The following is a 26,663-nucleotide window of genomic DNA, read 5'->3' on the forward strand; positions in this document are numbered from 1 at the left end:
GAGCGAGCGCCTGTGTGGGCGTCCGATCCAGCACTGGTCCATTTGTAGTGGAGATGGGAAGCAGCCAGGAGCTAAATCTGGTACAATGCGGCTTTTTTTTTTCTTTGTTTTCGATAAATGCATTTTTATTCTCTGTATGCAGAATAACACTAGACGCGCACACATATATGCTACACATGCACCACTCTGCACAGAACTGCATTCGGGTACACAATCCAAGCACTATGCAACAACAGGCTACGTAACACACTACCTTATAATACTCAAACAGCACTACACTACAGGGCATGACAGAGGACTAACACTGTACGACATAACACATTACATGACATGACACTTGACGATCGAGCACTGCACTACCCTGCAAAATTCGAGACGACTGCGCGATAATACACATCAGAAAAACAGCACCGGACCGTAGTGCAGTTGCAACACGACACTGCACCTGTCTATTACTGGGTTACACAGCACGGCACCTGACCGAAACACCATGCAGCGCTTCACAGCTGCACGCTGCTCCATATTAAACTATACCAACACATCACGGAGGTTTGTTTTTAAGCTTCTTGACCCCATTGGTTCATCAGGTGTCCCAAACCCCTTTTTCTTTTTTTAGCACACACACAGCAGCGGATGCCGTGTAACAACAAGTTTGTTAACATACAGTGATGAGTATTTCTATATGAGAGCAATTTTAAAATAAAAAGCTCTAAATAGTGAAGGAACGGCGGGTGGTTTGTTAAAGAGAGGAGTCACATTGGCGCCGTAAGAACACTTCCCCGAATAAGTGGTTTCATCACCTTCCTCCTCCTCCTGAGGAGTAACAGCGTGCCTCCCTGCTCTCTTTCATTATTGATAGGCCATATTGACCTGTTTGCCTCCCTGCACTGATGAGAATGATTTTCCTTCCTGTTTGTCCTCACGGTGCTGTGAGAGGAATTTAGATCCAGATACCGACCCGACAATAACGCACGGTCTGGCGCTGGCGCCCCCGCCAAAAAAAAAAAAAAAACACACACACACGGCCGAGGAAACTCATTTTGTGTTTCCACACGGGAGATTATCATCTTTACAAATGGAGATAATCAGAGACTGGCGACACTAAGGCCTCCGCCTGTGGACAGTTCACACTTCTTAATGTCGAGGGCCTGGAATCGAGTCATGTGACCCGGCTCGTGGCAACACAGATCTGACGACTCCAGCCTTATGACTTGATATTGAATCTTTAAGTCCGCACTTCCTCCTTTCCGTTCGTCTGCCCCAGTTCCAACCGGCAGTATCCTTCCTCCATCCCTCCTCTGACTTTACCTCCAGAACATCTAGCATGTGCTGTCTGACGGCCTAATTCCGGAGTGCTATCCATCCTCCTCGCCTCCAACGTGAACCTCAACATCTTTGACTGCTGCCTCCAGCTCTCCTCCTGACTCTGTCCCAAAATCGTACACCATGGCCTGTCTTGCCACCATCTTCTCCACCTTTGATACTCTGCTCGCTAATCGCCCCTGACACGTTACCCCACCCATTCCAACCTGCTTGTCCATGTTTCTTCACATCTTTCCACTCTCAGCTCTGGCTTGTATGTCCTTTAAATCTTCCGGATTTTTTTTTCTCTAACCTTTGTAGCCTCATGGTTCCATTTGGGTTCATCTCATTCGCACTTGCATTCTGTCACCCTGCAGCTAACCTTCATTCATCACCTTTCCAGAGCATACCACCACCTCTAGACTTCCCTCAACCTGTTCTCTGCTCGAACTACAGATCACAGCGTCATCTGCGAAACATCATTGTCCATGGTGACTCCTGTCCAACCTCATCTGTCAGCCTGTCCATCATCACAGTGAACAAGAAGGGGCTCAGAGCTGATCCCTGATGGAGTCCCACCTCCACCTTGAACTTCTCTGTTACCCCTACAACACACCGCACCACTGTCTCACAGCAAGCATACATGTCCTGCACCAGTCTAACATACTTCTATGCCACTCCAGATTTCCTCTTACAATACCAGAGCTCCTCTCTTGGCACCCTGTCATATGCTTTCTCAAGTCCCACCTCTACCTTGAACCCCTCTGTCACATCTTTGGCACACCTCACCACTGTCTCAAAGCTCTCATAGATATCTTTCACCACTCTGACATATTTCTCCGCCACTCCAGACTTGCTCAAGCAGTACCACATGTCTTCTCCTGGCACCCTGTCGTATGCTTTTTCTAGATTCTCCAAAGGCACAATGCAGCTCCTTCTGACCTTCTCTGTAATTATCTGCCAACATCCTCACAGTAAATACTGCATTTGTAGAACTCAAAACCCAAAAAATAAAAATTAAAAAAAAATCTATAAACCTCAAACTAATTGAGAGGCTTATATATTTAGATTCCTCATACCTTTGGTCTGATTAATGCTAGAAAATGATTATTTGAATTGATTCTAACATATAGATATTCAGATAACTATTAATATTAACAATAATATTTGTCTTTTATGGAACATTTAGCTGAGTGAAGTAACTGTATGAAAATGGGATATTTTAGAAGATGATAACCCCTTTTCCGGATGTTGACATTAAAATCCAGATTCAGTAAGCAATGCGGGGGTACTGCATCACCATGGATACCGTTATGTGGCTGAGGACGACTCCAAAAGCAGGGAATGTAGTAGTTGTACACACTTCCTCTTCTACCTTGCCCACAGGAAATAGCTCTATTCTTAGGCCCTATTGATCTGGACGCCGTTCGAAGACGCCGCCCGCCGCGGCGCCGTGATGTAACGGACCAAATGTTTAAAGGTCCTGCCGTTCCTGCAATGGCGGAGCCATTTCTGCAGGAGGACAGATGGTCATCCCTGGTGGTGTTATTTCTCTGCGCTCACACACCCAGCATATGGACAGGCATGGCGGGGAGGGGCGGGTCTTGACGCCGAGCCTCAGGAGAGCATGCTGACAGGATGGGGCGCCCATTTCTGCAACAGTTTTTTTTCCTCTTAAATATCCGGAAAGTGTCAAGATTTAAAGGCCTTAGCTGGCACTTTTTGCTAAGGTACGTCAATGTTCCTGCGTGCCAGGAAGGGGAGGGTCACGCCCTCGTGTCGGTGGGGGGGGCGAGGGTCCAGAGAAGTGGCAGGATGGGAAGCGAGCTGGCTCGGCAATGACGGGCCTTTAAAATGATCGCGGAATGACTGTCAAATACCTGCATGAATCATCTGAAAGTTGTGAAAAAAAAAAAATTAAAACAAAATAGCAAACTCAGGACAGAAATATTGGCAAAAAACATTTTTTGAATGAAAAAGAAAAAAAAAGAAAAAAAAACTAAACTAAAATTTAAAAAAAATGATCGAACAAGATACACTCCGGAAAAATTCAAAGGAAGTGAACAGAAAATTAAAAAAAATTAAAAACCTTGAAAAAAAAAAACACAACTATTAATAAAATCAGCAGGGAGTTTGAAATGAGCGGCGAAATCACGAAAGAAGACGTGACAGGGAAATAAGTGAGCCTGGAAACCACTGAAATTAATCAATTCGCTAAGTTGGCAGAATCTGTCCTGAGATTCACCGACGACTTTACGGAAAATGATGAGAAAATGATCTTATAATGAGCAAAACATCGCCTGTCAATCAAAATAAAAGAAGACCAGCGAGGAGCTGGGTTTGAAGGGGCAGAAATGAACCTCTACAAATGTAGATGGCTTCAAAACAAACAAGCTCGTAGGAGCAGGTAACTCACCGATGACGAAGTTTGTGTTTGGATGCTTTAGAACAGCTTCTCTAAGCTGACCTTTATATTTTTTCTTATGGGATTTCATGAAAAGGGACATCGTTATTGAAGAGGGTGGGGGGTTTCAGCTTCACACCTTCATCATACACTTTGGATGAGGACGGTTTCCATTTTTGTGCTTCCTCCTCACCAGCTCTTCTTCAACCTCCCTCCTCTTCCTCCAGCTTCTCCTCACCCACCCCCACATCACTGGACCCAGCCCAGCAGAGGGGAAATGGCCTCCTGAAGGCAACACATCAGGAACCCAAAAACCCCCAGGATTCAGTTTCACATGCTCAAAAGCATGCATTCATTCATGCATTCACCTCCGTTAGGACGCTTTTGTCCCTGATGGGAGGGACGACGAGAGGGGAGCGTCAGCGAGGCTGCAGCTGTGCTCAGTGGCGCCCCCGTGAGGCGAAAAGTGGAACTACTCCTGGCTTTAGTAACATAATAAACGTTTTAGTCAGGGACACAGTAAAACTTCTATTTAATGAGCAATAACTGTTGTTGCTAACACAAGCCTGCAATCCAACTAACTTTTTCAGCTCAATTCCAGGTAACCCCCTGCCCCCGGAATTCATCGCATCCCCAAACCACCCAAAAATCACACAGGAAACAAGCATCAACATAAACCCCGACATTCGTGACTCGCCGCAATGAAATAAAAAAATTGAGAGTAAAATAGAGAGAAAAATCACTGGATAAAGAGAGGCCCTTATGAGCAGATCAAGCACATGAGCGCAAAATGCATGTCTAAGTGTTCAAGGACAGAGAAAAGGTTTGACATTGTCAGGGCAACATCCGTGGAATATTAATGTACAACCATCAAATAGACTTAAAGGTAAAACAGCACTGAAAGATATCGATCGCAGTGTTTTCCGTCTAATTTATTTAATAAAAAAGAAAATAAATATAAAATTAAAAAAAAAAAAACAGCAGCAGTCAGAGAAGTATGACATCCTTATCTGTCAGGTCAGAACTGAATCGGGCGCCGGCTCACCTGTCAATCATAGGGCCAGATTTTGGGACATCCAACCGTTGACCCTTTCATTCACACCCACGGAGTCTTCGAGGAACCTGCTCACTGTTTTTGGACAGTGGGAGAAAGATGGATAACCTGGAGAGAGCCCAGGCAGGAGAACGCCAGAACCCACACAAACAAATAGGACATACAGGTTTTGTTTGTGTCTAAAGATATTTAGAATTTTTTCAGGGAGAAACATGCCAAAGCTCAAGGCCATTTCTGTGCTTGTTTTTTTTTTTTTTTTGGCAAAACTACATCTTCTTGGACTTTTTTTTAAAAAACGTTGGCATGTTCAGAGTGGCTTGGAAGACCCTCATGAAGAACAGAACTATGGACCTAGTTTGCCCTTGCATGGATGCAGGTCACCGTGGCCCTTCTAGAGCCGGGTCCGGGGGCCGGGCTTGATGGCGAGCGTCAAGTGGACCCTCAGGGTTTACATGGATCTCTCTTCCCACAGGAAGAGCCAAGGGGATCGGGCGCAGTGCGAGCCAAGCGGTGGCCGGAGCGGAGGACCTTGGTGGTCTGATCCTCAGCTGCAGAAGCTGCCTCTCGGGACATGGAATGTCACTTCTCTGGCGGGGAAGGAGCCCGAGCTAGTGCGCGAGGCTGAGAGATTCCGACTTGATATAGTCGGACTCTCCCCGATGGAAAGAAGGGGGGAGGAAGCCAGGCAGACCTGGCAGACCCAAACGTAACTTGTCTTCGGCAGAGGTACAACAACGTCCCGGGGAAAGCGGGGGACGTTGAGTCCGAACGGGCAATGTTCTGTGCTTCCATTGTCGAGGCAATAGGGCCGTAAGGTCGGTGCTTGTCAGGGCGGCAACGCGCAAATCCACTGATGGAACCCAGCGGTGAGGGATGCTGTCAAACTGAAGAAGGAGCCTTTCTGGCCTGTGGGATACCCTGTGGGAGCATGGGGTACCAAACCTTGTATGACCGGTATCATACATTGCCGGTTGTAAGTCGGACCTGTTTCTGCACTTTGTCATCGATTCTGTTCATAACTTTGGTGGCCGCAGGATCAAATCTCTGCTTTTTGCAGATGATGTGGTTCTGTTTCTTCATCAGGGCCATGACCTCCGGCTCTCCCCGGATGGGTTCGCAGCCAGGTCTGAAGCGGCCGAGACCATGAGGCTCAACCGGAAACGACTGGAGTGCCCACTCTGGGTCGGGGAAGAGGACCTGCCCCAAGTGGAGGAGTTCAAGTATCTCGGGATCTTGTTCACGAGTGAGGGAAGGCTGCAACAGGAGATTGACAAGCGGATCGGTGCGGCGTCTGCAGTGATGCGGACTCTGTACCGGTACTTCAAGGTGAAGAGTGAGCTGAGCAAGAAGGCGAAGCTCTCAATTTACCTGTCGATCTATATTCCCACCCTCACCTATGGTCACAAGATGTGGGTAGTGACCTAAAGAACAAGATGGCGGATACAAGCAGCCGAATGAGTTTTCTCCACAGGCCGGACTCTCCCTAAGAGATTGGGTGAGGAGTTCAGTCTTCGGGGAGGAGGTCGGAGTAGAGGCGCTGCTCCTTTGCATAGAGAGAAGTCAGATGAGGTGGCTCGGGCATCAGGTCAGGATGCCTCCTGGACGCCTCTCCTGGGAGGTGTTCCGGGTATGTCCATCTGGGAGGAGACCATGGCGAAAAACCCAGGACCCGTTGGAGAGACTATGTCCCCAGGCTGGTCTGTGAACACCTTGGGGTCCCCCCAGAGGAGCTGGATCATGTGGCGAGGGGAAGTGGGAGGTCTTGGCCTCAGCGCTCCAGCTGCTGGCCCTGCAACCTGGCTTCAGATAAGCAGGGGAAGATGGATAAATGGATGTTAATTAAGATTTGATGTCTAGATTATCACTTGATTTCTTTCTGATTTTGGAAACATTTTCCTGCTCATTTTCAGATCATTTCTGGCTAATTTTATTTCTTTGAAAAGGTCTACCCAATTAATATGGGATATTTTCAAGATTTCTTTTTAGTGGGGAAAAAAGAATTTAACAAATAATTTTAAGATTTGAAAACAATCAATCAACTCATTCTTAGATTTTTATCTCTCATATTACATTAAAAGGGGGCAGGGGGTTTAACATTTTGAAAAATTTGAATGAACCGAAAGCAGTAAATATTATTTCAAATATTATTAAATACTCAGACTAAAGTTAAACTTGTTGATTAACACCTTCACAAAAATTTCATAGCATCAAATATTAAACATATGAAAAATTAAGACATAAAAAGCAATATACATTGAGAATTTTATATCGTGGAGGGAATTTAGCTGATTTAATCACAATTTTACATTTTTATTAAACATTTGTGACTCTTCACCGCAGTTCTGATCTTCATCCTTGAAATTTGGCTGATTTTTATAATAACCACTAAAATAACTCCCCCAAATAAATAAATAAAAAGATTAATACATAAAATCAGACATCCTGCAAGCTATTTTTTTCCACTTAAAATTCAACAGTTTGTAATAAACCTGGTTATTTTTGCAATACAACCTAATATATGATGAATATGATTTCATTCCGGCTGTGATTCACATCCACGGCCAGCGAAGGGAGAAAAAAAAAAAAAAAAAAGTTTCCAAATTGAGGTTTTATTATTTGTAAAATTACGTCTTGGATATAAGAAAAGAACAGAATACACCGGGATAACAAGTGCACACAGATTCAAAGTGAGGTGGAGAGAAATGGCAGAACCGAACCACCCGTCAAACCAGAGTGAACCCTCACCAGCAGCAGGAAATCCAGATCGGCACTGTTTGACAGTTCAAGTAAGACATTGAGTCACACTTTACATTAGTCCTTAAGTTAAAAGCAATTAATAATGATAAAAACAACAATAGAATTGAAAGAGAAAATGAACAAGAAATGTCAGACATCGACCATCAAAAAGATTTCATCAAACCTGTAATAACTTCAGCCTAATGTGCATCATCAACCTTAACTTAAATAGTTAACAAGTCTTATTATACAAAGCATTTAACACTGATGAACCTTAAACAAAAAAATAATTAAAAAAAATTACCTGGCAAAAATAAAAAAAATGTGAGAATTTTTTAACAAATAGCATATTTGTACATTTCATACAAAAAAAAACAAGAACAAAAGAAAAAAAAAACTGCCTGTCTGATCTACAGTTTTTTTTTGCCGATCATTTGAAATCAAACAGTACGATCATCATCATTTTTTTTTTTTTTTCCAACGTTTATAAATTTCCTTCCGGTTATGCCAGAGGGTAACGACATGTACCTGCATCCACGTTTTCCACAACCAGAATATACGAAGCAACACCACTGTGCAACACAAAGGAACATTTGAGACACAGGTGGAGGGAGAAGAAGGGGGGAGGGGGCTTGTCAAAGACCGGGGCCCAGACCATGAAGTCAGATCACTGGGTAAGAAGATGAGCTGGTGGAGGATTTTATTAAATCCGCAGCTTTTAAGTCTGTAGTGCGTTACCCTGACAACACATCCAGATTTTGCCCAATCTGACACTGACAACCTACGGGGTGAGACATGTACTTAAACCTGACATGTGAGGCAACTTCGTTCCACGAGTCTTTTGAGGCTGACTCATGCCAATGACCTTTTTTTTTTCTTTAAAAAAAAAGGTGTTTAAAAAAAAAATAGAAAAAATAAATGGATTGATGGCTTGACTCAATACGCCACACAAGCGGTGACCTTCAAACTGCGGACTTTGGCTTCCATCATCATCATCCTGCGCCTGAGCGAGGCACTGTGTCCGATCCCGTATTTAATCATTTATAGCGCCCCCTATCGATCTTTACTGATCCCGCTTCATGGTTCAGGCCCCCCAATCTACGCGGAAAAAACCTCACGACTAAGCAACATCTACATGGTCAAACCCATCGAGGATGACTTTTTTTTTTCTTTTTCTTCTTCTGTGGAGTATTTAAAGACTATGTACAACATCAAGTCTGCAGTCTGTAGGCGTTCCAATATCTGTGACTGTTAAAAACATCGTTGGCTCAGTTACAGTTCATAAATACTCGAGAACCGATCGACTAGTAAACTAATATTCACCCTAAAATCTAGTAACGCATCTTAAGCCTGATGTATTCCCGGCCTCTGTGGCATCGTCGGCTTAAGAAAAAAAAATCTGGAAAAAAAAAAAAAAAAAAAAAAAATATTTACATACAAATCAAAAGCTTGATCTTGATGCCACATGTCCAGAGCATTCAGCTGCGGGTTTCACGAATCTTCACAACGACCGACGGCACGGAGCACAGGAGGTACAGCTGTGACTCTACGGGAGGACATTTCAAGGTGCATACACGTTAAATTGGTCAGGACGCCACGCTCGACATCCAGGCTGGTGTGTGTGTGTGTGTGTGTGTGTGTGAGATGATCATGCTTAGGACACGTGCAGTGACGTCTCATCGGGTTGCTCGGTTGAAAAAAAAAAAAAAAAAAAGGAGGAAAAACAATTTTAAGTGGAAACGGGGTTGTCTACAGGTGGGGAGGGAAGGGACTCAAATCAAGGGCTGGTCGCTACACGCGTCGGTGTAACAGGTCCCCCTTTCATGCTTGAGTATCCGGGTCATCCGGCTTGAGGTCGGGGTCGGGAGGGGAGGTTACTGGTCAAGCTGCTGCGCCTTCAGTCTCACGTAATCGAGAGTGCTTGCGTGCGTGTGTGTGTGTGTCTGTATGTGGCTGCGCGTGCTTGTCCGCCGTGTCTTCTTCGTGTGTTGTGGTGTTGTGGGTGTGGCCCTGATGGGACGGGCCTCGAGTGTTTTTCGCTTCGGGATGTGCATGATTCTACGTGTACCAGTGTGTGTGAAAACAGCATCAGGTGGCGCGCTGAGCGGCCGTTTCCGCGGGGATGGACTATAGGAAAGCGCTGGGGTTCGCACGCGGGTCCTTCTGGTTCCTGTAGCGCACGGCCAGCCAGACACCTAGGATCTGCAAGTGAGGCACGGAGAGGGTTTTGGGGGTCAGTTGGGAGATTAGGACATTCGGCCAACACACAAAGGTGACATATTTCTTTTTTCTAAATCAGTCGAAGCTACTGGACAGACCACGGCGGCCATCACAGGTTTCATCACAAAAATCAATTATTCAGACGATTACATATACATTATTGTAGAGATCAAATTCTTGGTTGATGCCATTAGATGAAATTGATTTTTTTACACTTTACTGCAGAGGGTGTGACTATTATGCCATAAAATGAACCGCATAAAAAGCATTTTAAAAATAATTCCGGTCCTTCTGGGAGACATTAAAGAGAGCAGAGGAGCCAGGGGCCACGGAGGGTGATGCAGAGGAAGTTTTTAACAAAGTGGTGTTTTATCCACAAACGTGAAAGGTGGCGGCAGCCTCCCTGATTGGACGGATGACAGTGCTGCCACGCTCTGGTCTGTGCGGCGTCACAAAATACAGAACTGTTTGAGTTAAGTTCCCCTTCCGGCTCTTTCACAGATGAGAACTGGAAGGGTGAAGGGTGGGGGAGCAGATTCCCAATCCACTTTGGGGGTACAGAGGGGTTTGAAGAACAAGAAAGTTCCTTCATTTTAAAATTCTCACACCACCCCTGAACAGTATATAGACTTATCTGTTAGCAGGTTGTCTTGGATTTCGACTATATCTTTCTAATATCTCCTTAACAGCGAATGGAGGAAAATGTCGGGAATTATTTTCCAAAGCCGGCCGTCAGCTCCGTCAGCCCAATTCGGAGAGTCTGGTGAGGTAAGTGTGACCCCTGGTGGTGACGCCGGCCGGACAGCGGGCCACTTGAGCGGTTGTCTCAACATCAGAAGAGCTGACTCTGGTCCAGCTGCCGCATCGAGCACCTAAGATACGACAGCTGGTGTTCGAGCGAAGGTGGATTAGCCTTGCCAGACGGTTATCTGTGTGATTCTCAAAGACGACTGGACTCCGGGCGACCCCCTTACGAGTCGAGACCTTCGATCCAACCCGGCGGTTACGTCGCCGTGTCAAATAGCTGACAGGGTTGGGGTCTGGAGACATCTGCTGAGAGGGAGGCATCCTATAACTCCTGGGGCAACACCCGCCCCCAACTACCCCTTGCCCTTGTGACTGTGGACACAGTTGTGGGGGATGTGGCATCGAAGGCCTCCCTTCACCACTGTAAGTGGGTTCTCGGCGCAGGCGGATGCCAAAATTAAACAAATTTTAGACCCGCATGTCTGGACAGCCCAGCGCTGAACAACAACGTCAAAGACTGGTTTAGCCCTCGGCTACTTAAAGAGGGAATTGAATCCCCACGCTTCTTCCAGCCTTTCTAATATATTACCTGGGAGAAACAACAAAAAATAAATTGATAAGAGAAAAACTGAAAAAAAAAAAAAAAAAAAGGCGAAACGCTCAAACTTTTGGAGCGCTGATGCGGCCCGACAGGCGGGGCAGGAGGTTGCGCACCCACCTCTGTGAAGCTGAAGAAGAGCCCAACGCCGCCGAGGATCTTCAGCGCCTCGGTTGCATGATGCAACATCATGTCCCCGCAGGTTAAGCAGGCGCCGCTCTTCTTGCACGACTGTAGTGAAAGAGAGCCAAAAATAGAAGGAGGAAAAAAAGAAGGGGGCCTTTAGTCCTCAGCAGTCTGACAGCCACTGCTGTATTCGCTCCCCAAATCTATTCTGAGAGCTGCGGAGACTGGCCTAGTTTCCCCGCCTCGACCGCTCACACAGTGGGGCCGGTTTCACAAAAGCCCGATTTTAGTTCTCATTAAAAGTGGACTTTAACTTTCACTCAGGCGTGCTATTAGTCTGCCCGCCAAGAGTTCTGACGCGCTCTTGCCCCCCAAAAATCTGAATGGTGATCATTTTCAATCCTCCCTGGGGATGGAAGCAAAGTAACTTGTTTCTAGGAACATTTGTGATTACGGACTGTAAATACGATTTGTTTGACGGAGCCAAGATGTGCATCCAAGAGTTTAATTGGACGCTTCAAATTCATTTTTTCATTTAGATAAAATCTTACAGACAGTCAACTTTACAAATGAAGAAGTGGACTTTGTTTGGGTCACGCACTGCATGAATGGAGGAGAGTTAAACACACATTTAAATGTTTTCCCTGCGCATTAGCGGTTCCTGTTTTCGGGACAGAGCGAACAGGAACAGCACCTATAGGCCACAAGTCATTCGGTGTTATTTGGAGCCAATTTAGGTCGTCATGTCACCCGAAAGCGTTGGGACCTACAGCGGTACAGTTCTGCCAGTCCTGCTCAAATTGCTGCCGGTGTGCGGTGACGTTGAGGAGCCCGCAGCAGTCCAGCTGCTTCTCCAGGTTTGCCTTGGTCTCGGTCTTCAGGATCCCCCAGGCCGAGTTCAGGAGGCCCTCCTGAGAAGACAAATCGGACCCGGCTACGATCACCCAGTGGTCACAGATAGCCTGCAGTACAGCATCTTTGAATACAGTGATGTTAAAATACACAGGGGGCCAAAGGGAGTATTTCTCACTGTTCTCACTCATCACTCCTCCTCCGCAGGGGCCTAAACTCCTTGACTCTGCTATGGGTCTGTGACTTTTGAAGATTTTTATACAACAATGTGTTACAGTTCATCTGTCCACATTGTTGCCACCTCCTGCTCATGCAGCCCTGCTTTCCACAACATATGTCGCAAAGGTATACATGTGCCTCTATTGATTGGTCAACAGATGACTGTTTGGTCACTGGAGCAGACTGTGATTAGTTATTACGATTTAGTGAAAATGCTATGTTACTGCGGAGACGTTATGACCTCTGCAGTAATGATGGTTTACTCCAGGTGTCCAGTGAATTGCCTACTTTCTGTGAATATTGCCAGTATCTTGGTAATTCCTCACTCATGTTTTAAGTGATTTCTAGATTCTTTTCTGAGAATTAATTTCTGGCAAACTTTTAGGATCCCTTTCTGTCTTACGTGTGTGAAACCCTCCCGTGATTTTTCAATAGCTTCTCCATATTTTCACTTCATGATTCCAGATATATATTTAGATGTAAACTGTAAATGGCCATGTAGGAAAAAAACACAGATACGACGACATAAATGCATTTGATGTTCCAATCTTGATTTCCCCACCTGCTGGGTACGGTTCACCGCCAGGCACGAACAGGAAACTCCGAATTGGAAGAGGAAGACGATAAAAAGGATGACCATGTACTAATAACAGGAGTCAAGGAAACAACGGGGATGGGGGAAAAAAAAAAAAAAAAAAAAAAAAAAAAAAAAAAAAAAAAAAGAGTACAACAATTCATGTAAAATAATCCCGACGGCACTGTGCAGGTAGGATACGAAGAAGAGCATGACTTGGTGGTGGTGGATCGCTCCGATTAGGCCCACGATGGCGATGAGAAGCAGGAAGACGCCCACGGCGATGACGCCCCCGATGATGTGGATGCTGGACACCAGGCCGAAGCCCTTCCCCCATGCTGCCACTCCGATCAGCAGCAACCCCACCAGCTGAGGAGGAGAGTTAACCGGAGTCAGCTGAGGAAGAGCTCATCCCATGTCCCTCCAACACGAGGTGGCTTATTAAGGAGCACCGTTCCCCGGCGAGACATGTGACCGGGAGCCATGGGAAGGGAGTACACGCTCAAGCGGCTAGCTATTTCAGCTTCACTGTCTGCTTATGTCACGTTTGAAATCAACCCAATAAACATTATATATAAATGAAATACCAGGAATTTGATTCCACAGTGCTGAAAGTAAAAAAATTATTTGATTTTAAATGCAAGGAAGACAACCTTATTGAGAACCATTTCTGATTAATCCTATCGAGGGGAATAATCTGCGAGTCACCTTCAAGCGGCTTCTGTCACCGCCAACGCGAAAATGTTACAGCGATGACAGATCTGGTGACTCAGGCGTAAAACACAAGACGGGTTCCACAGACGGTCTGGCTCGCCAGGCCATCACGTCACAGAACATCCTGCGTCCACTGAGCTACTGGCCTGCAGCGACTACTGGATAGATATCTACAAAATGCTTTTTCAATAAGTGAGGGCTACGCAGGACTAAAAAATACCACACTAAAGGGGGAAAAAAAAAGTCACAGTGGTTAAGATCATGGAAGCCAGTCCAGAAGTCTCAGTGTCCTCTGAGGTCAAAGGTCAGTAGGGCCTCCTGATAGATCATTGTTCTCTGCATGTCAAAGTACATGGCTACAAGCATGCAAACGCTCCGAAAAAAGTCTGAATTGGTCACCCTTCAATCTTTTTAAACTAAAACCAGACATCGATCGAGGATTATTTTGATCATAAACAAATGTCTTAGTCTTACTTTAAGGGGAGCCTTGACTATTACCACTAGGTGGCCATTGTGTGTTGACATTGCCTTATTCTACTAAAATTCATTGTTAGTGGCACCTGAACACTAGATACTTGGATAATCTTACCGATGAAGAGTGCCATTATTTTACCTGAGCAATGCTCTCAAGGTCAATTGTGTAAATTGGTTCCCCAATGGACCAGAGGACCAAAAAGACAAGAGACGGAGTGTGAGATAGCACGTGTACTAACACGACCCACAATACATGTTCTCTACACTTTTCTCCCCATGCCTTTGAGTTATTTTGTCAACCACAGCTGCTAAAGGAGCTCACAGGGGCTGGTGGCGACTGACGAAGGGTGAAAACCGAATGCCGCGCCAACAATTTTCTCTCACAGGGCGCCTCACCGCCTCGGGCTGGCAAACGAAAAAAAAAAACGCTCAGAGACGTTAGATACGGTCGACACTGGGCTCTGCTGGGATGTAAACAACCTGCTCACAACAAACCATTATCAACTTGTTGTGTGATTTACTGTGTTCATTAGATATTATACATAGGGCTGTAAAACGATTTAAAAATTGATCGGATTAATCACTGGCTCTGTGGATTCATTTGGATTAATCACAACTAATGCCAATTCAATAACTGGTCTTTATTTTTTGTGGGGGCAAAAAAAAAACAAACTCAGATCAAATATCTTATCAACGGGGCACAGATCAGCCATCTGCTTGCGAAAGACTTGCTTATTTATATTATCAGAAGCCCCAACATTCCGTGATAGTTTGGTGCAAGACGGGTGTCGTGATTACTGAAGTACTTAAGATGAAACCCAACTAATGTATGCTCTACATTGGTGTGGTAATTTTATCCCCAAGTGTTTTGGTGAAACAAAACCTCCATCCTGCAAAGTGTGAAAATATTATAATACGGCCAGCCAATTGTCCCCCTTTGGATTTGTTGTGTTCAAACCCCTAATCAACACAGTGGCTCTGTTTTTTAGAGTGATGCATCTTGATTGTTAATTCTGGGATTTTGCTTCATTGTACAACGATACGTTCGTTAAAATGTTAATCAAATCGAATTAATTTTGACAGCCCTATATATATATATATATTTTTTTTTTTTGTATATTTATTATCAGAATGACAAATGCTCTCTCTCAGAGTTGGCATTGGTAGGCAGCTCCAGCACAAACACCAGCTACTTTGGGCCACTCTCTCCTCTTAGTCCTCCTCCCTTTCAAGTGCATTTTGAGTTATTTCTTCATTATTGTTCTCCTGGTTGATGCTCTGGGGTTCCAATTGGAAAGGCTGAGCGGAAGACTTGGAACCAATATATTGCTAGATGGAGCCAAGTGACAGCAACCGTGAGTAAATTGTAATTACAGAGAACGTATTCTTGTCAAAATCTTCTTATCGTGGCAACTGGACTTGACTTTCTTCTCTTGAAGACATTTCACCCCTCATCCGAGAGGCTTCTTCAGTTCTGTTACCACTGAGTTCAGAACTGAAGTCAAGTTGCCACGACAAGAAGATTTTGAGGAATTCACCATGACCTGGAAGACAGAGAACCTCCACAGACATACCGAGAACTTAGTGCAATTTACTGCATGTCAATAACAATGGTGGCATACAAGTGCTTACAAACTAAAACAATCCATAGTATTTTAAAGGTCATGTTTTCAACCTAAAATAAATGGTTATTGAGGAGGATCTATAATTCCCTGGATTCCCATTGCATTTTACTTTTTCTTTCAACAGCAGGTTCTATTTTGACCTTCAATTTATTTACTGCATGTTGTTGAAAATATTGTATAGTAAAACCACGATCACATATCCTGACAGGACCTCGGCAGGATGCGTTATGTGCCAGGCTCCCACCAAAGCAGAAATTTCGATGTCACATGATTTTGTGAAGTGGGTTAGAAAGATGTCAACTCTCTCTATGCTGAATAACCTTTTGCTCCTTACGTCACGCAGCTAAACATAAAAATCCATTACAACAAGGCCAGATGATGGAAGGAAGTCAAACCTTTCACTGCTGATGGAGATACTGATACTGAAAAAAACAATTGTGACCTGCGGCTTTTAAATCACTTGAATAATCCTGTCTGTGGCATTTGCCTTTCAAATAAGCAATAAATACAGAATGCCATTTTTTTTTTAAATCTGGGTCAAGTTTCTACTCTCGGTAGACATTCAAGGTGGGAAAAAAATTGAGCAGAGCAATTGGCTGTTTCAACAGATACCACAAATAGATGATGGTAAGAAAATACCTATGAAACAAAGGAACAACCATTGAGGTTGTGAGCAGTGAAAAATATTAGAAACATTTGTGAGCAATGACGTACGAAACACGTCTGCCCTACTCTGTTTAAGTTTAATTTTCAATTCCCTTTGCTGGTGGTTTCACAAACCTATTTGTGCACAATTACTTCTGTTCTTTCTATTACCAAAAATCAATTTCTGAAACTTTTCTGGGAACATTACTTTGACTGTAGGCGATTTCACGTGAAATGACACAATCCCATGATGACTCAAGAGACATTTAGAGTATGTTTGATGATCCACTGTTATACCAAATACACAACGACTGAAACAGTAATACTAAAAACGCTAGAGCACGTATATCAGATAAACTGTAAAAAAAACACAAAGGGTAAGAGAAAATCTAGTTCATTTGGGCTCCTCTTTTCCCCTATGTATTTGTAAAGCCTTTAATTTAATAAACTTGATACAGAAAGTGTTTGAGTATTGCAGCGCGGATGTTTTGAATCAGAGTCGCTTCGGTGTACTTAGTTCCGGTCAGCTGCCAAGCACAATGCAAAGAGTCGATCAAATGTATACATGTTGGACCCGGTTGACCTTCCTGACTGCTGACAGAGAGGAAGCAGAAGGTTCCCATGTCATCTTTACATTTCATGTCAGGTGGCCTACAATCTTCATGGTAGCTTCCACGCATAATGGCGAGTGCTAACAGGCTAGCTAGCCAGCTAGCTAGCTAGCTAACAAGACAGGACAGGGGAACTACTTTAAACCTAGCTACCAAGAGAGATATATTTTCTACAGCTGACAGTCTATTTGTATATATTCACGAGCATTACGCACATACCGCGAATCCCTTGAAAAGTCTGAAAAGGAGAAATGTAAGGGAAGAAACGAAATCATTAGTAATGTATCTGCGCTGTTGCTAAACTAGTAGCTGACGCTGCACTACACAATTTCGGAGCTAGCCTGGCCAAAGGCTAATGTTGCCAGCTGAAAGTTAGCATGATGGTCCATTTTGTGTACTCACCATATACACCACGTTCAGGGAACAGAGCGCGTTTTTAGAGCAAGTGAAGCCGCCGCACACCATATTCGAAGAAAACAGTTCCTCCGACTCAGAAGTGCCAATAGTTGGGGGCAAGTAATTCGCCGCTAAGTGGCTCTCGGCAGAGCTAATGTTTGGACAAATGTTTTTGGGTGAGCGGCGAAGAGGGCGTGTTTGGTGTCGTCAGTCTCGCGCGCGACGTCAACATGTGGGTGACGTCACCATCTCCCGGCAGAGCGGATAAGGCCACGTGGTTCTCTGCTGGGTTCCTGCCAGTGAAAAAAAACACCTTGATTATTTATTATATGTTAAAAATCATTTTATTCGCTGTGTGGTGTTAAATGTTAAAAATTCTTATTTACCCGTGTTGAAGAGATTGTTGTGACGGTTGGCATTGTGACAATGATTCATGTTGGATAAGTGATGCAATTATACCTTTAAAAACAAACAACAATGCACATTATAAAAATAGCTTCTATTATTATTATCTAGTAATATTTCTAAAGTACTCTAATTTTCAAAGTACTCCATTTAATTCATTTACTTGATGAAGATCTAAACGGGTTATTTAAAATGGCCTAAATATTATGCATATAATTAAGATAAAATATGATAGACTTTAATGATCCTGCAGCAGGAAAATTCAAATGGTAATAATTACAGAAGTAATTTCCTTAAATTTTCTAAAAGTTGCAAAAAATTGCAAACATAATAAAATGAGATAACCAGACCGGAATTTATGAACGGATGATCTTCTTCTGATCCTAAGCATCTTTGTCACTCACAAAGAGAACCTCAACATCTTCACCACTGCAAGCCGCAGCTATGCTTCCTGCCTTTTTCTCTAAAACCATACACCATTGCTGCTCTCCCCATTGTCTTGTGGTGAGAGCGGCTTCTAGCCCTGCTACCTTTCCACCTGTTCTCCCGGACACCTTCCTTCTCTTCATCATGTCAACCTACTATCTAGCTTTCCCTCTCATTGTCCCAACATTCAAAGTCCCTCCTTTCGGTCCCAGTCTCTCGCCTTTCCTCTTCTTTCTCTGCTTCCGAAAACAGCTTCTTCCCCTCCTTCTTTGACCCGCAGTAGCCCGATATCCTCTGGTACCCTATAGATTATTAGTTGTTAACCCGGGCCTTGACCAGTCTGGTACGAGAGTCATAAGTTCGAATCGCATATTTGGTTTTTGGCACAATTTTTACGCCGTATGCCCCTCCTGAACCAACCTTAATTTTTTTTTTTTTTGAACATTTATTAGAACAGGTTCCTTAACAGAGTCATACACATTCTTACAAAATCTCATAACAAGATACACATTATACAATATTCTTTATAGGTCACTTATTTCCTCAATAGCAAGCAAAAAATGAAATAAAACTAAAAAAAAAAAAAAAAAAAAAAACACAAAAAAACATCTAACTCAGTCAAATAGAGATAATATTTTCAACTCTCCAAATATTTTTTAATGGGTGCCCATTTGTCAAGATATAGGTCTGTCTGAAGTCGTAAGTTTGCTGTTATGTGTTCCATGCAGTTTACATCCTTAAGCCTCTGACGCCACTGGTCCAGGGTAGGTGGGTGGGGTTTGAGCCAGTTTACTGTGATCATTTTATGTGCACTTAATAGAAGAACTCTAAGCGAAAACACCTGTTTTTTTCCTTAAATCGCTTGTTGATGCCGTACCCATAATAAATTGCTGTGGATCAATTGGTCTGTTTAATTTTAAAATCTCACTTATTTGTTTTTCTACCTCTTCCCAGAATTTCATCAGTTTAGGGCAGTCCCAAAAAATGTGGGAAAAGTCCCCCGTTATGCCACAGCCCCTCCAACACAGGGGAGAACAGTTATTATCATGAGAAGCTATTATCAAGGGAGTTTTAAAATACCTTATTCTTAACTTCCAGCTGAACTCCCTCCATGTTGGGCTGCTTAAACATTTTTGCCAGGGCAACCAAGAACTCTCCCATTCTCCATCAGCAATCGCGGCATTAGATTCCAGTTCCCACTTAGCTTTCACATCCAGTGTGTGTCCATACGTATCCTGCCATATATATCTGATTTTGTATTTTTAATGTTCATTTTGTTCTCAACTATCTCAATCCAATATTGTTCAAAATTAGTTGAAGCTTCTTTAATATTGTCCCATTCTTTGTGTGTCATCAAATAATGTCGAATTTGAAAATATCTAAATAAATCCTTAGAGTCAATGTCGTATTTTGCCTGAAGTTGTGAAAAAGCCCTCAGAGTTCCATGATCAGATAGGGTACCAGGTTCAATAACACATTCTCTGACTTTATATAAGCTTTGTTTTGAGATGCAAATCAAATCAATTCTTGAGTATGACCCATGTACCATGGACAGAAAGGTGAAATCTCTCGTGGTTGGGTTCTTAGCCCTCCAAACATCCACAAGTCCTAATTCTTCCAACAAATGTTTTGCTGCCCTGGATTTCCTGCTAATGGGCCCATAATCAGAAAGAGTTTTATCCAATTTTACATTTAAAACACAATTGAAATCTCCTAAAATTATAGTACCTCTGGCTTCTCTTGCCATTACAGTTGCCACTTCTTTAAAGAAATTGGGGTCATCTTCATTAGGGGCATAGATATTCATGATAGTTAGCTCTACTCCACCTACTGTTCCCATAATAAGTATATATCTCCCCGCTTTATCCTTCACTTCTCTCTGAATTGCAAAACTAATCGAATGACTAATTAAAATTGCTACTCCTCTCTTTCTGCTGTTTGAACAAAAAGCATAGAATACCTGTGCAACCCAGTCTCTCCTCAATTTCTTATGTTCTACCTCGTTTAAGTGAGTTTCCTGTAGTAACGCTATTGAGCAATTAAATTTCTTCAACTGAGTCAGCATTTTCTTTCTTTTTATAGGATTATTCAATCCTTTGACATTATAACTGATAATCCCTACCTCTGACATAAATCTGCATTTCCTATTTTCATTTTACTCTCCCCAGATTCACCTCTGCATAAAGTAGCTATCCTTGCCCTAATAGTAACAAAAATCACTTGTGCCGACCTAACCGACATGTCAAGGAAATAAGAACTCTTAAAACACAGAACAGAAAAAATAAAGTCAACATATGTGACTTCCAATGGTCCAGCTGAGTACAGAGATCTGTCCAGCTCCTGTTGTAATACAGGCAGAGGGTTGTGATTGGTGAGGCGGTGATCCCAACACGGGTCTCATCGTAAAAAAATATTAATTGAAAATAATAGCAGGGTTAACTCTCCTCTCCTCTCAATAACTTTACAATATGATTCACTTAACTTCAGCATATTTGGCTGTGTAAACTATGAAAAGTAATACACATAGAACTTTAAGATTGACAGTAATAACGTTATCTAATTATTTTAACATTACCTGGGCACAGTACTCCTCATCATTTTAGCCCAGCAAAACAGCCCGCAGGTCTGCGGCGGACAGTGATGTGTCCTTTCTTTCTCTCTTCCCACCATCCTGTCTTTGCCATGTGTCTTTTGAGAGTTCCCATTCCAGTCTCTCTCTCTCACTAACCTGCAACTCGATGCCCAACTTCTTCAACGTTGGCACAGCATCCACCAGGGTAGGAAATGTTTTCACTCCGGACTCCAAGTTGATTCTCAGCTGCGCTGCATAGCGGCACATTGCCCGGATCTCCTTCTCCTTCAGCTGCTTGATCACTCCTCGGGCCCGCGTCCTCTTCCTCTGTATTTCTGGAGAGTAATCCTGGTCGAAGTAAATCACTCCTTTTTGGGCCCATGCTTGTCGCAGCACTGCTTCCTTTACTGTATAATCCAGAAACCTCACGATAATGGAGCGCGGAGGCGCTGAACTCGCTGGCTTTTTAGCCCCAGTGATCTGTGTGCCCTCTTATATTTAGCTCGGGCGGGATTTGTAGCGCCGTCTCAATTAAGTTCCTCACAAAACCCCAATCATGTCACTTTTCTCACTTTCCTCGGGGACTTGATAAATTCTCAGATTGTTGCGGCGCATCCAGTTCTGTAGATCGTCGCACATGTTCGTCAGGGCCGCCTCCCGTTTCAACAGGTGCCTCAGCATCCTGTCATGGCGCCGGCCTGTGTCCTCCACCTGGCGTACCTTGGTCTCCGCTTCCTCAGTTCTCCGCTCTAGCTTCTCCATCCTTTGAATCAAGTCCGTGACCGACACCTCCAGTCTAATTAATTGTTCCTTAGTGTCTGCAAATGTTTGCTTATTTTCTTTCCTCAACTCTTTCAACTCGTGAAGAATGTTCTCGATGTTCTGTTCATCCGTTTTCCCGCTCACCTGGCTTGAGGAAGATGGCGGACGATTTTTTTTCCTTTCCTTTCCTTTTCTTCTTGCTGTTTTTGCTGTTTTGCTGCGTTCCTTGTGTCTCTGGCCGTGCTCACACTAATCTGCAATGCTTCAGACTCACTCTTCCACCATTAAACTGTCAAGTATTTTTTCATAAACAGCCGAATACTACCAATTTTCGGGAGAGCTCAACTCCGTGCGTATGTCTCAGGACATTGCGTCACCGGAAGTCGGTCAACCATTTTTTTTTTTTTTTTTTTTTTTTACAGGTTCGAGTCTTGTCCCACCCTGAGGCAGCATTATGCATATAATTGTAAAATTACACTATTTGTAAAATTACAAAAGCAATGACCTTGAATTCCTAAAAGTTGCTTCTTGAAAAATGTCAAACGAATGAAAATATGAGCTAACTGGATTGGAATTCAGCAATGTCTAACTTTAAAATGAGAAGGAATAACTTTCAAACTAGTGAGATACTACTTAGAAATTTCACAAAATTACAAAAAGAAACAACAAAACAATAACAAAAACCGAAAAAAACAGATTTAAAAAAACTCTGATCCTAACTCTAAAGAAATTAGTGCAACACATCAATATGGGCAAATATTTACCAAGACACTGCACAGAGGTACAATTAAAAGTGTTGTGGTTGATTTATTGTCATCAGTATCATTTTCTTTTTTTGTCGTTGTCAGCAACGTGGCTGTCAGAGCACCATTTGTAAAATAAGGAAGTGAATTCAGCTCAGACCTAAAGAGGAAAAAACAGACACATTTCTCATGAAGTGTGGTTTGGAGAGATAGACAGTCTGACACACAGAAAGAGAAAGAGGGAGCGAATAAAATAGAGAGGGATTCACCTGCCATATTTTTTTGTCTTGGCTCATCTTTGGTTTGCAGACAGACAAAAAAAAAACAGCCAGCGGGTCTCATGGGCTGAAAATCTACTTCGATACAGCAAGGTGTTTGGCGTCAGGATGAACGGCGGCAGCAAGTCCTCGAACTCTGCTGTAATAAAAGCGGAGGTGAGGAGATACGAGACCGTCCAGAGCATCATCAACAGGCTGTTCAAGCAGCTGGACAGAGTTACGGACCAGCAGCTGCAATCAGGCCTCAAAGTTTACCTCCGCAGCATCCAAGGTAAGGATCTGGCTGAGATATTCTTCCACCAGCCCAGGTGTGGAAAATCACCTGGACTTCTTTCACAAGCATTTAAAAGGATGTTCTTTGGAAAGCAAACCGATCTGACCCTTCACTTAACTGGAATTTAAACAAAAATGCAAAGCCCACGTTTTGCTCTCTTGGTCATTCCCACGTAGCCTGCTTATGTATTTCCTGGCAATTTCTTCTTTATTTTTCTTTGTTTCTAGTTATCTGTCAATTATTTTCGGTGAATTTCATGACCAAAGCGGGAAGATTTCCGGCTAATTTTCCCAAAATGCCTGAATATTTTTTTGGTCAACTTGACTAAAGTCTAGGCCACCAAGCCATGTATTTTTGGCAACTATCTTCCAGCAAATTTTCCAGGATTTTTTTAAATTTAAATTTAGGGAACCTCTTGATTACTGTGTTGTTAATAGTTGTTTTTTTTTTCCATGTAATTCTGTAGTCATCTTTTATCTAATTTCTTACCTATTTTTGATATAATTTTTGTGTCATTTTCATATTATACATATCAATTTTTAATTATTGTTCTCAATTGTTGTGCTTAATTGTTGAATCAGGGTCAAAAGGATTACATGCCATCATCTTCAAAATAATCCAACCTAATGCCTAGAGGGGAAAAAAAAGTTTGAAAAAACTAAAAAGTCAGTAACTTCTTGGTGTATTTGGGCTTGAAAAACCTCAACTGATATCCGCCCGTTCACTTCCTGTGTCAGTTTGAGGGCCTTTTCTAGTCTTTCTGCCTTGATAATTCAATTGTTAAATCAAAACTCCACCCCGGTAAAGTGTGTGTGTGTGTGTGTGTGTGTGTGTGTGTGTGTCTGTGCTGGTGTCGTGGCATTTATTTTTTACGCCAGTCATCTCTGGACACCAACGGCAATACCACCTGCGACTGTTGTAGCAGCAGGAGGAACCCGCTGTGTGGCTTACTTCCTGTCTGCAAACCTGCAACCAGCCGGAAAGCCACTTCCTTTTACTGCATTTTCTTGTGAGGTACATCGGTTGTGCATCATTTCCTCCTTCCTCATCATCTCTGCTCTCTTTGGTTGGAAGTGACATGCCAGCGTTCTTTATGGTGATGAATCAAGTCTCAGTGTGAGATTTTTTTTTTTTTAAAATAAGATGTATGAAGAAAGGCATCTGTTATCTGACTTTTCAACCTAGTCTTCAAAAATATAAATTTTCTTGCATTTTTTTTCCTCCGATATTTTTACAATGACTTTTTTTTGGTCTTTTTCTTACCTCATTTTAAGTCTGCAGCTTGCGCGTTTCAGGTTAATACCTTGATTATTTTGCAGTAATCGCTCAAAAATTTTCTGGTTGAAGCATTTGATTCTTCGATCATTTCATGTCTCCATCGTATCGTATGTCTCAAAATGACATGTGAATGATGGGGTGAATGATTGGATGTCTTTACACGTCACATGAATGACAGAGTGAATGGTTGCATGTCTCTACATGACATGCGAATGTAATAGCGTGAAAAGGATAAATCATCAATGAGAAAGTGAATAGTTTTATGACTAAAAATGAAGTGTGAGGGAATGAGTGAACGGTTTTGATTGGCTGACGAACTCTGCCTCCATCCAATGACAACTGGGGTAGTCTTGTGACCTGGAGTGCAGGATAAGCGGTATAGAAAATCAACAAATGAATGAATGGATGAATGAATGAAGGTGTAAAACAATTTCCAAAGCTTTTAAATGAAAGTGGTGTATGCAGGAAAAGTGTAATGATATTCACTTTATCCACATCTTTTTCAACCCGAGGGATTGGTGACCCCGCGTTTCCTTTTTCCTCAGTTGGCTGGAGACTGAAGGTCAGTCCTCTCTTGGTTGACTGATGTTGCTTAATAAAAAAATGTAAAAAAAAATTAAAAAAAGCAACAACAACATCAACATGTTTTTCCCCAAAGTTTATTCTAGTTTAAAAAAAATAATTATTTATTGTCTCCAGATCTTTGAGTTAGAACTTGTCATGAGCCAAAATAAGAGCAGCCTTTTATTTTTCGGCCTAATAAGCATGCAGGTGTAGTGAAGCGGCTGACGAAAAAGCTGGAAAATGTGAAGAAGAGGAGGAGGAGGAAGAGTAGTAAGGTCAATCCATCGGTATGAGACGACAAAAAAAAATCAGCGATGAATCACAAAGAATATCGAGAAATGAATGAAACAATGAGCGCCAGATGAGTGAGGAAACGTTTGAATGGAGAGGACAGTGAAGGAGAAATGAAAAATCACCCAGCGTGACCACTGCTCTCGGCCAGCGTCCATCTGACAGCAGCTGCACAGGGGTGTCAGTGTGTGTGTGTGTGTGTGTGTGTGTGTGTGTGTGTGTGTGTGTGTGTGTGTGTGTGTGCCGTCATAATTGGATTCACGGTGCATCACAGCTGCAACCTTACATGCACTTTTACACATTTAGAGGTGGATTTGGTCAATTGGAGAGAGACATTTTTTTTGCAATCAGTGTGTGTATGTGTTTGCATGTGTGTGTGTGTGTGTGTGTGTGTGTGTGCATGTATGAGACAGAGGGAGATGCTGTTGGTGGCCGTTCCTCTCAGAGTGGTGTGTTTCTCCCCCCCTTGTGCCAAAGCTGGTTGTTGGGGGTCCTTAGTATTCAGTGCGAGTAGTTATTGCCCTCTCCCTGACTGCAGAGGGGAGGGTGTCGAGGCGGACCGGCTGAGCAGGTGGGCAGTACATTATGGGATGGCGGCGGGAATGCTGCACCATTTGGCAAGGCATTGTCTCATTCCAAGTAACATTTAAAAAAAACATTTTCTGTATGAATTAGTCTATTTAATGATGTCTAATCATCTATATCAGGGGTGGGCAAACTACGGCCCACGGGCCACATCCGGCACGTTGGTCTTTTTAATCTGGCCCGCCAAAGATTGGTCCAGTTATATCAGTGAAATACATTTTTTTTGTTTTTATGTATTGTGGTGACCCAGCCCGTCTGTCGAATTTCAAAAGTCAATAGGGCCCCTGAGACAAAACGTTTGCCCACCCCTGATCTATATAAATACTTTGCTACAATGTTTCTGCATCTGCAATCAGACTAGCACATTCCTCTTTTCTTTTTTTCACACAAATAGCCAAACACTGTCAGAAAATGTGCAGACCACTTTAAAAAGTCGGAAATAAATCCAAAGCTCCGGAATGCATTTTCTTCCGATCTGCAAGAATTTTAGCCGGGGACAAACACAAAAATAAAATAAAAACAGAAATGATGGCAAGATGTTACAGATAGATCGATAAGAAATGGTACAAAAAAATGAAGCAAAGAAAACCCCCAAAATAGTTACACAAAAACAAAACCCAAAAAGATAAAAATAATTAAGTAAAGCGATAAACAGCAGGAACTAAAATGAGTCAAAAAAATAACTTTTAGTCCAGGATGTGTTGTGACAGTCACAATAGTTGTTAGATCAAAATCCTAAATTGATGTGGTAAAAAGTATTTTGTTATTAACTCATTTAACTCTTTTTGGACCGTTTGATTTAGTTTTGTCATCCCAGTCGATGTGTGTCGATGAAACAAGCAAGAGTATTGCAGATGACACCGCAGGTCATTCGTAATCATGCCTGTCGTCGTGGTTTCCAGACAGGAAATGATGTAGCAGAAGTGTTTTTGCTAATCTTACTGTGTTTTGAGAAATGCTAGCATTTAATATGTTTCGCAGCTTCTGATGGACAGAGGAAACAATTTTAAATGGCTACAAAAAATGTTAAAATGATAAAAAAAGTTTAAAGCAAAACCCTATGAGTAGGATAACCAATAGATTATGAATGAATGAAGAAACAATAAGTAAAAGTTTTGACAGAAAAAAATCACAACAGATGAAAGCAGGAATTATAATGACTTGATTTTTTTTGTGACTAATGACACT

The 26,663-nt window shown here is 42.8% G+C and overlaps 1 protein-coding gene across 1 annotated transcript; it reads right to left on the minus strand.

Annotated features, from left to right (window-relative positions):
- Window positions 1–7,353: 7,353 nt before the first annotated feature.
- Window positions 7,354–17,521, minus strand: tspan31 (tetraspanin 31). The gene is made up of 6 exons (XM_086159945.1): window positions 17,304–17,521; window positions 13,034–13,201; window positions 12,821–12,901; window positions 11,958–12,098; window positions 11,182–11,292; window positions 7,354–9,698 (listed from the first exon to the last, which is right to left on the minus strand). Exons 1-6 carry the CDS (start codon window positions 17,364–17,366, stop codon window positions 9,624–9,626), a joined length of 639 nt encoding a protein of 212 aa, XP_086016071.1. The 5' UTR covers window positions 17,367–17,521; the 3' UTR covers window positions 7,354–9,623.
- Between the last annotated feature and the right edge of the window lie 9,142 nt (window positions 17,522–26,663).

Source organism: Fistularia commersonii, chromosome 14 (assembly GCF_037954325.1).
Source record: "Fistularia commersonii isolate RoL2024-O1a breed Wild chromosome 14, RoL_Fcom_v1.0, whole genome shotgun sequence".
Classification (NCBI taxonomy): domain Eukaryota; kingdom Metazoa; phylum Chordata; class Actinopteri; order Syngnathiformes; family Fistulariidae; genus Fistularia; species Fistularia commersonii.

Bases quoted from the DNA above. Each gene is read 5' to 3' on its own strand.
- tspan31 (XM_086159945.1), bottom strand. From the start codon at position 17,366: ATGGTGTGCGGCGGCTTCACTTGCTCTAAAAACGCGCTCTGTTCCCTG. The intron at 11,293-11,957 runs GTAGGTCCCAAC...CTTTCACTACAG, and splicing joins ACTGGCAGAACTGTACCGCT to TCGTGCAAGAAGAGCGGCGC. The intron at 9,699-11,181 runs GTGGGTGCGCAA...CCTCACTTGCAG, and splicing joins TCTTCTTCAGCTTCACAGAG to ATCCTAGGTGTCTGGCTGGC.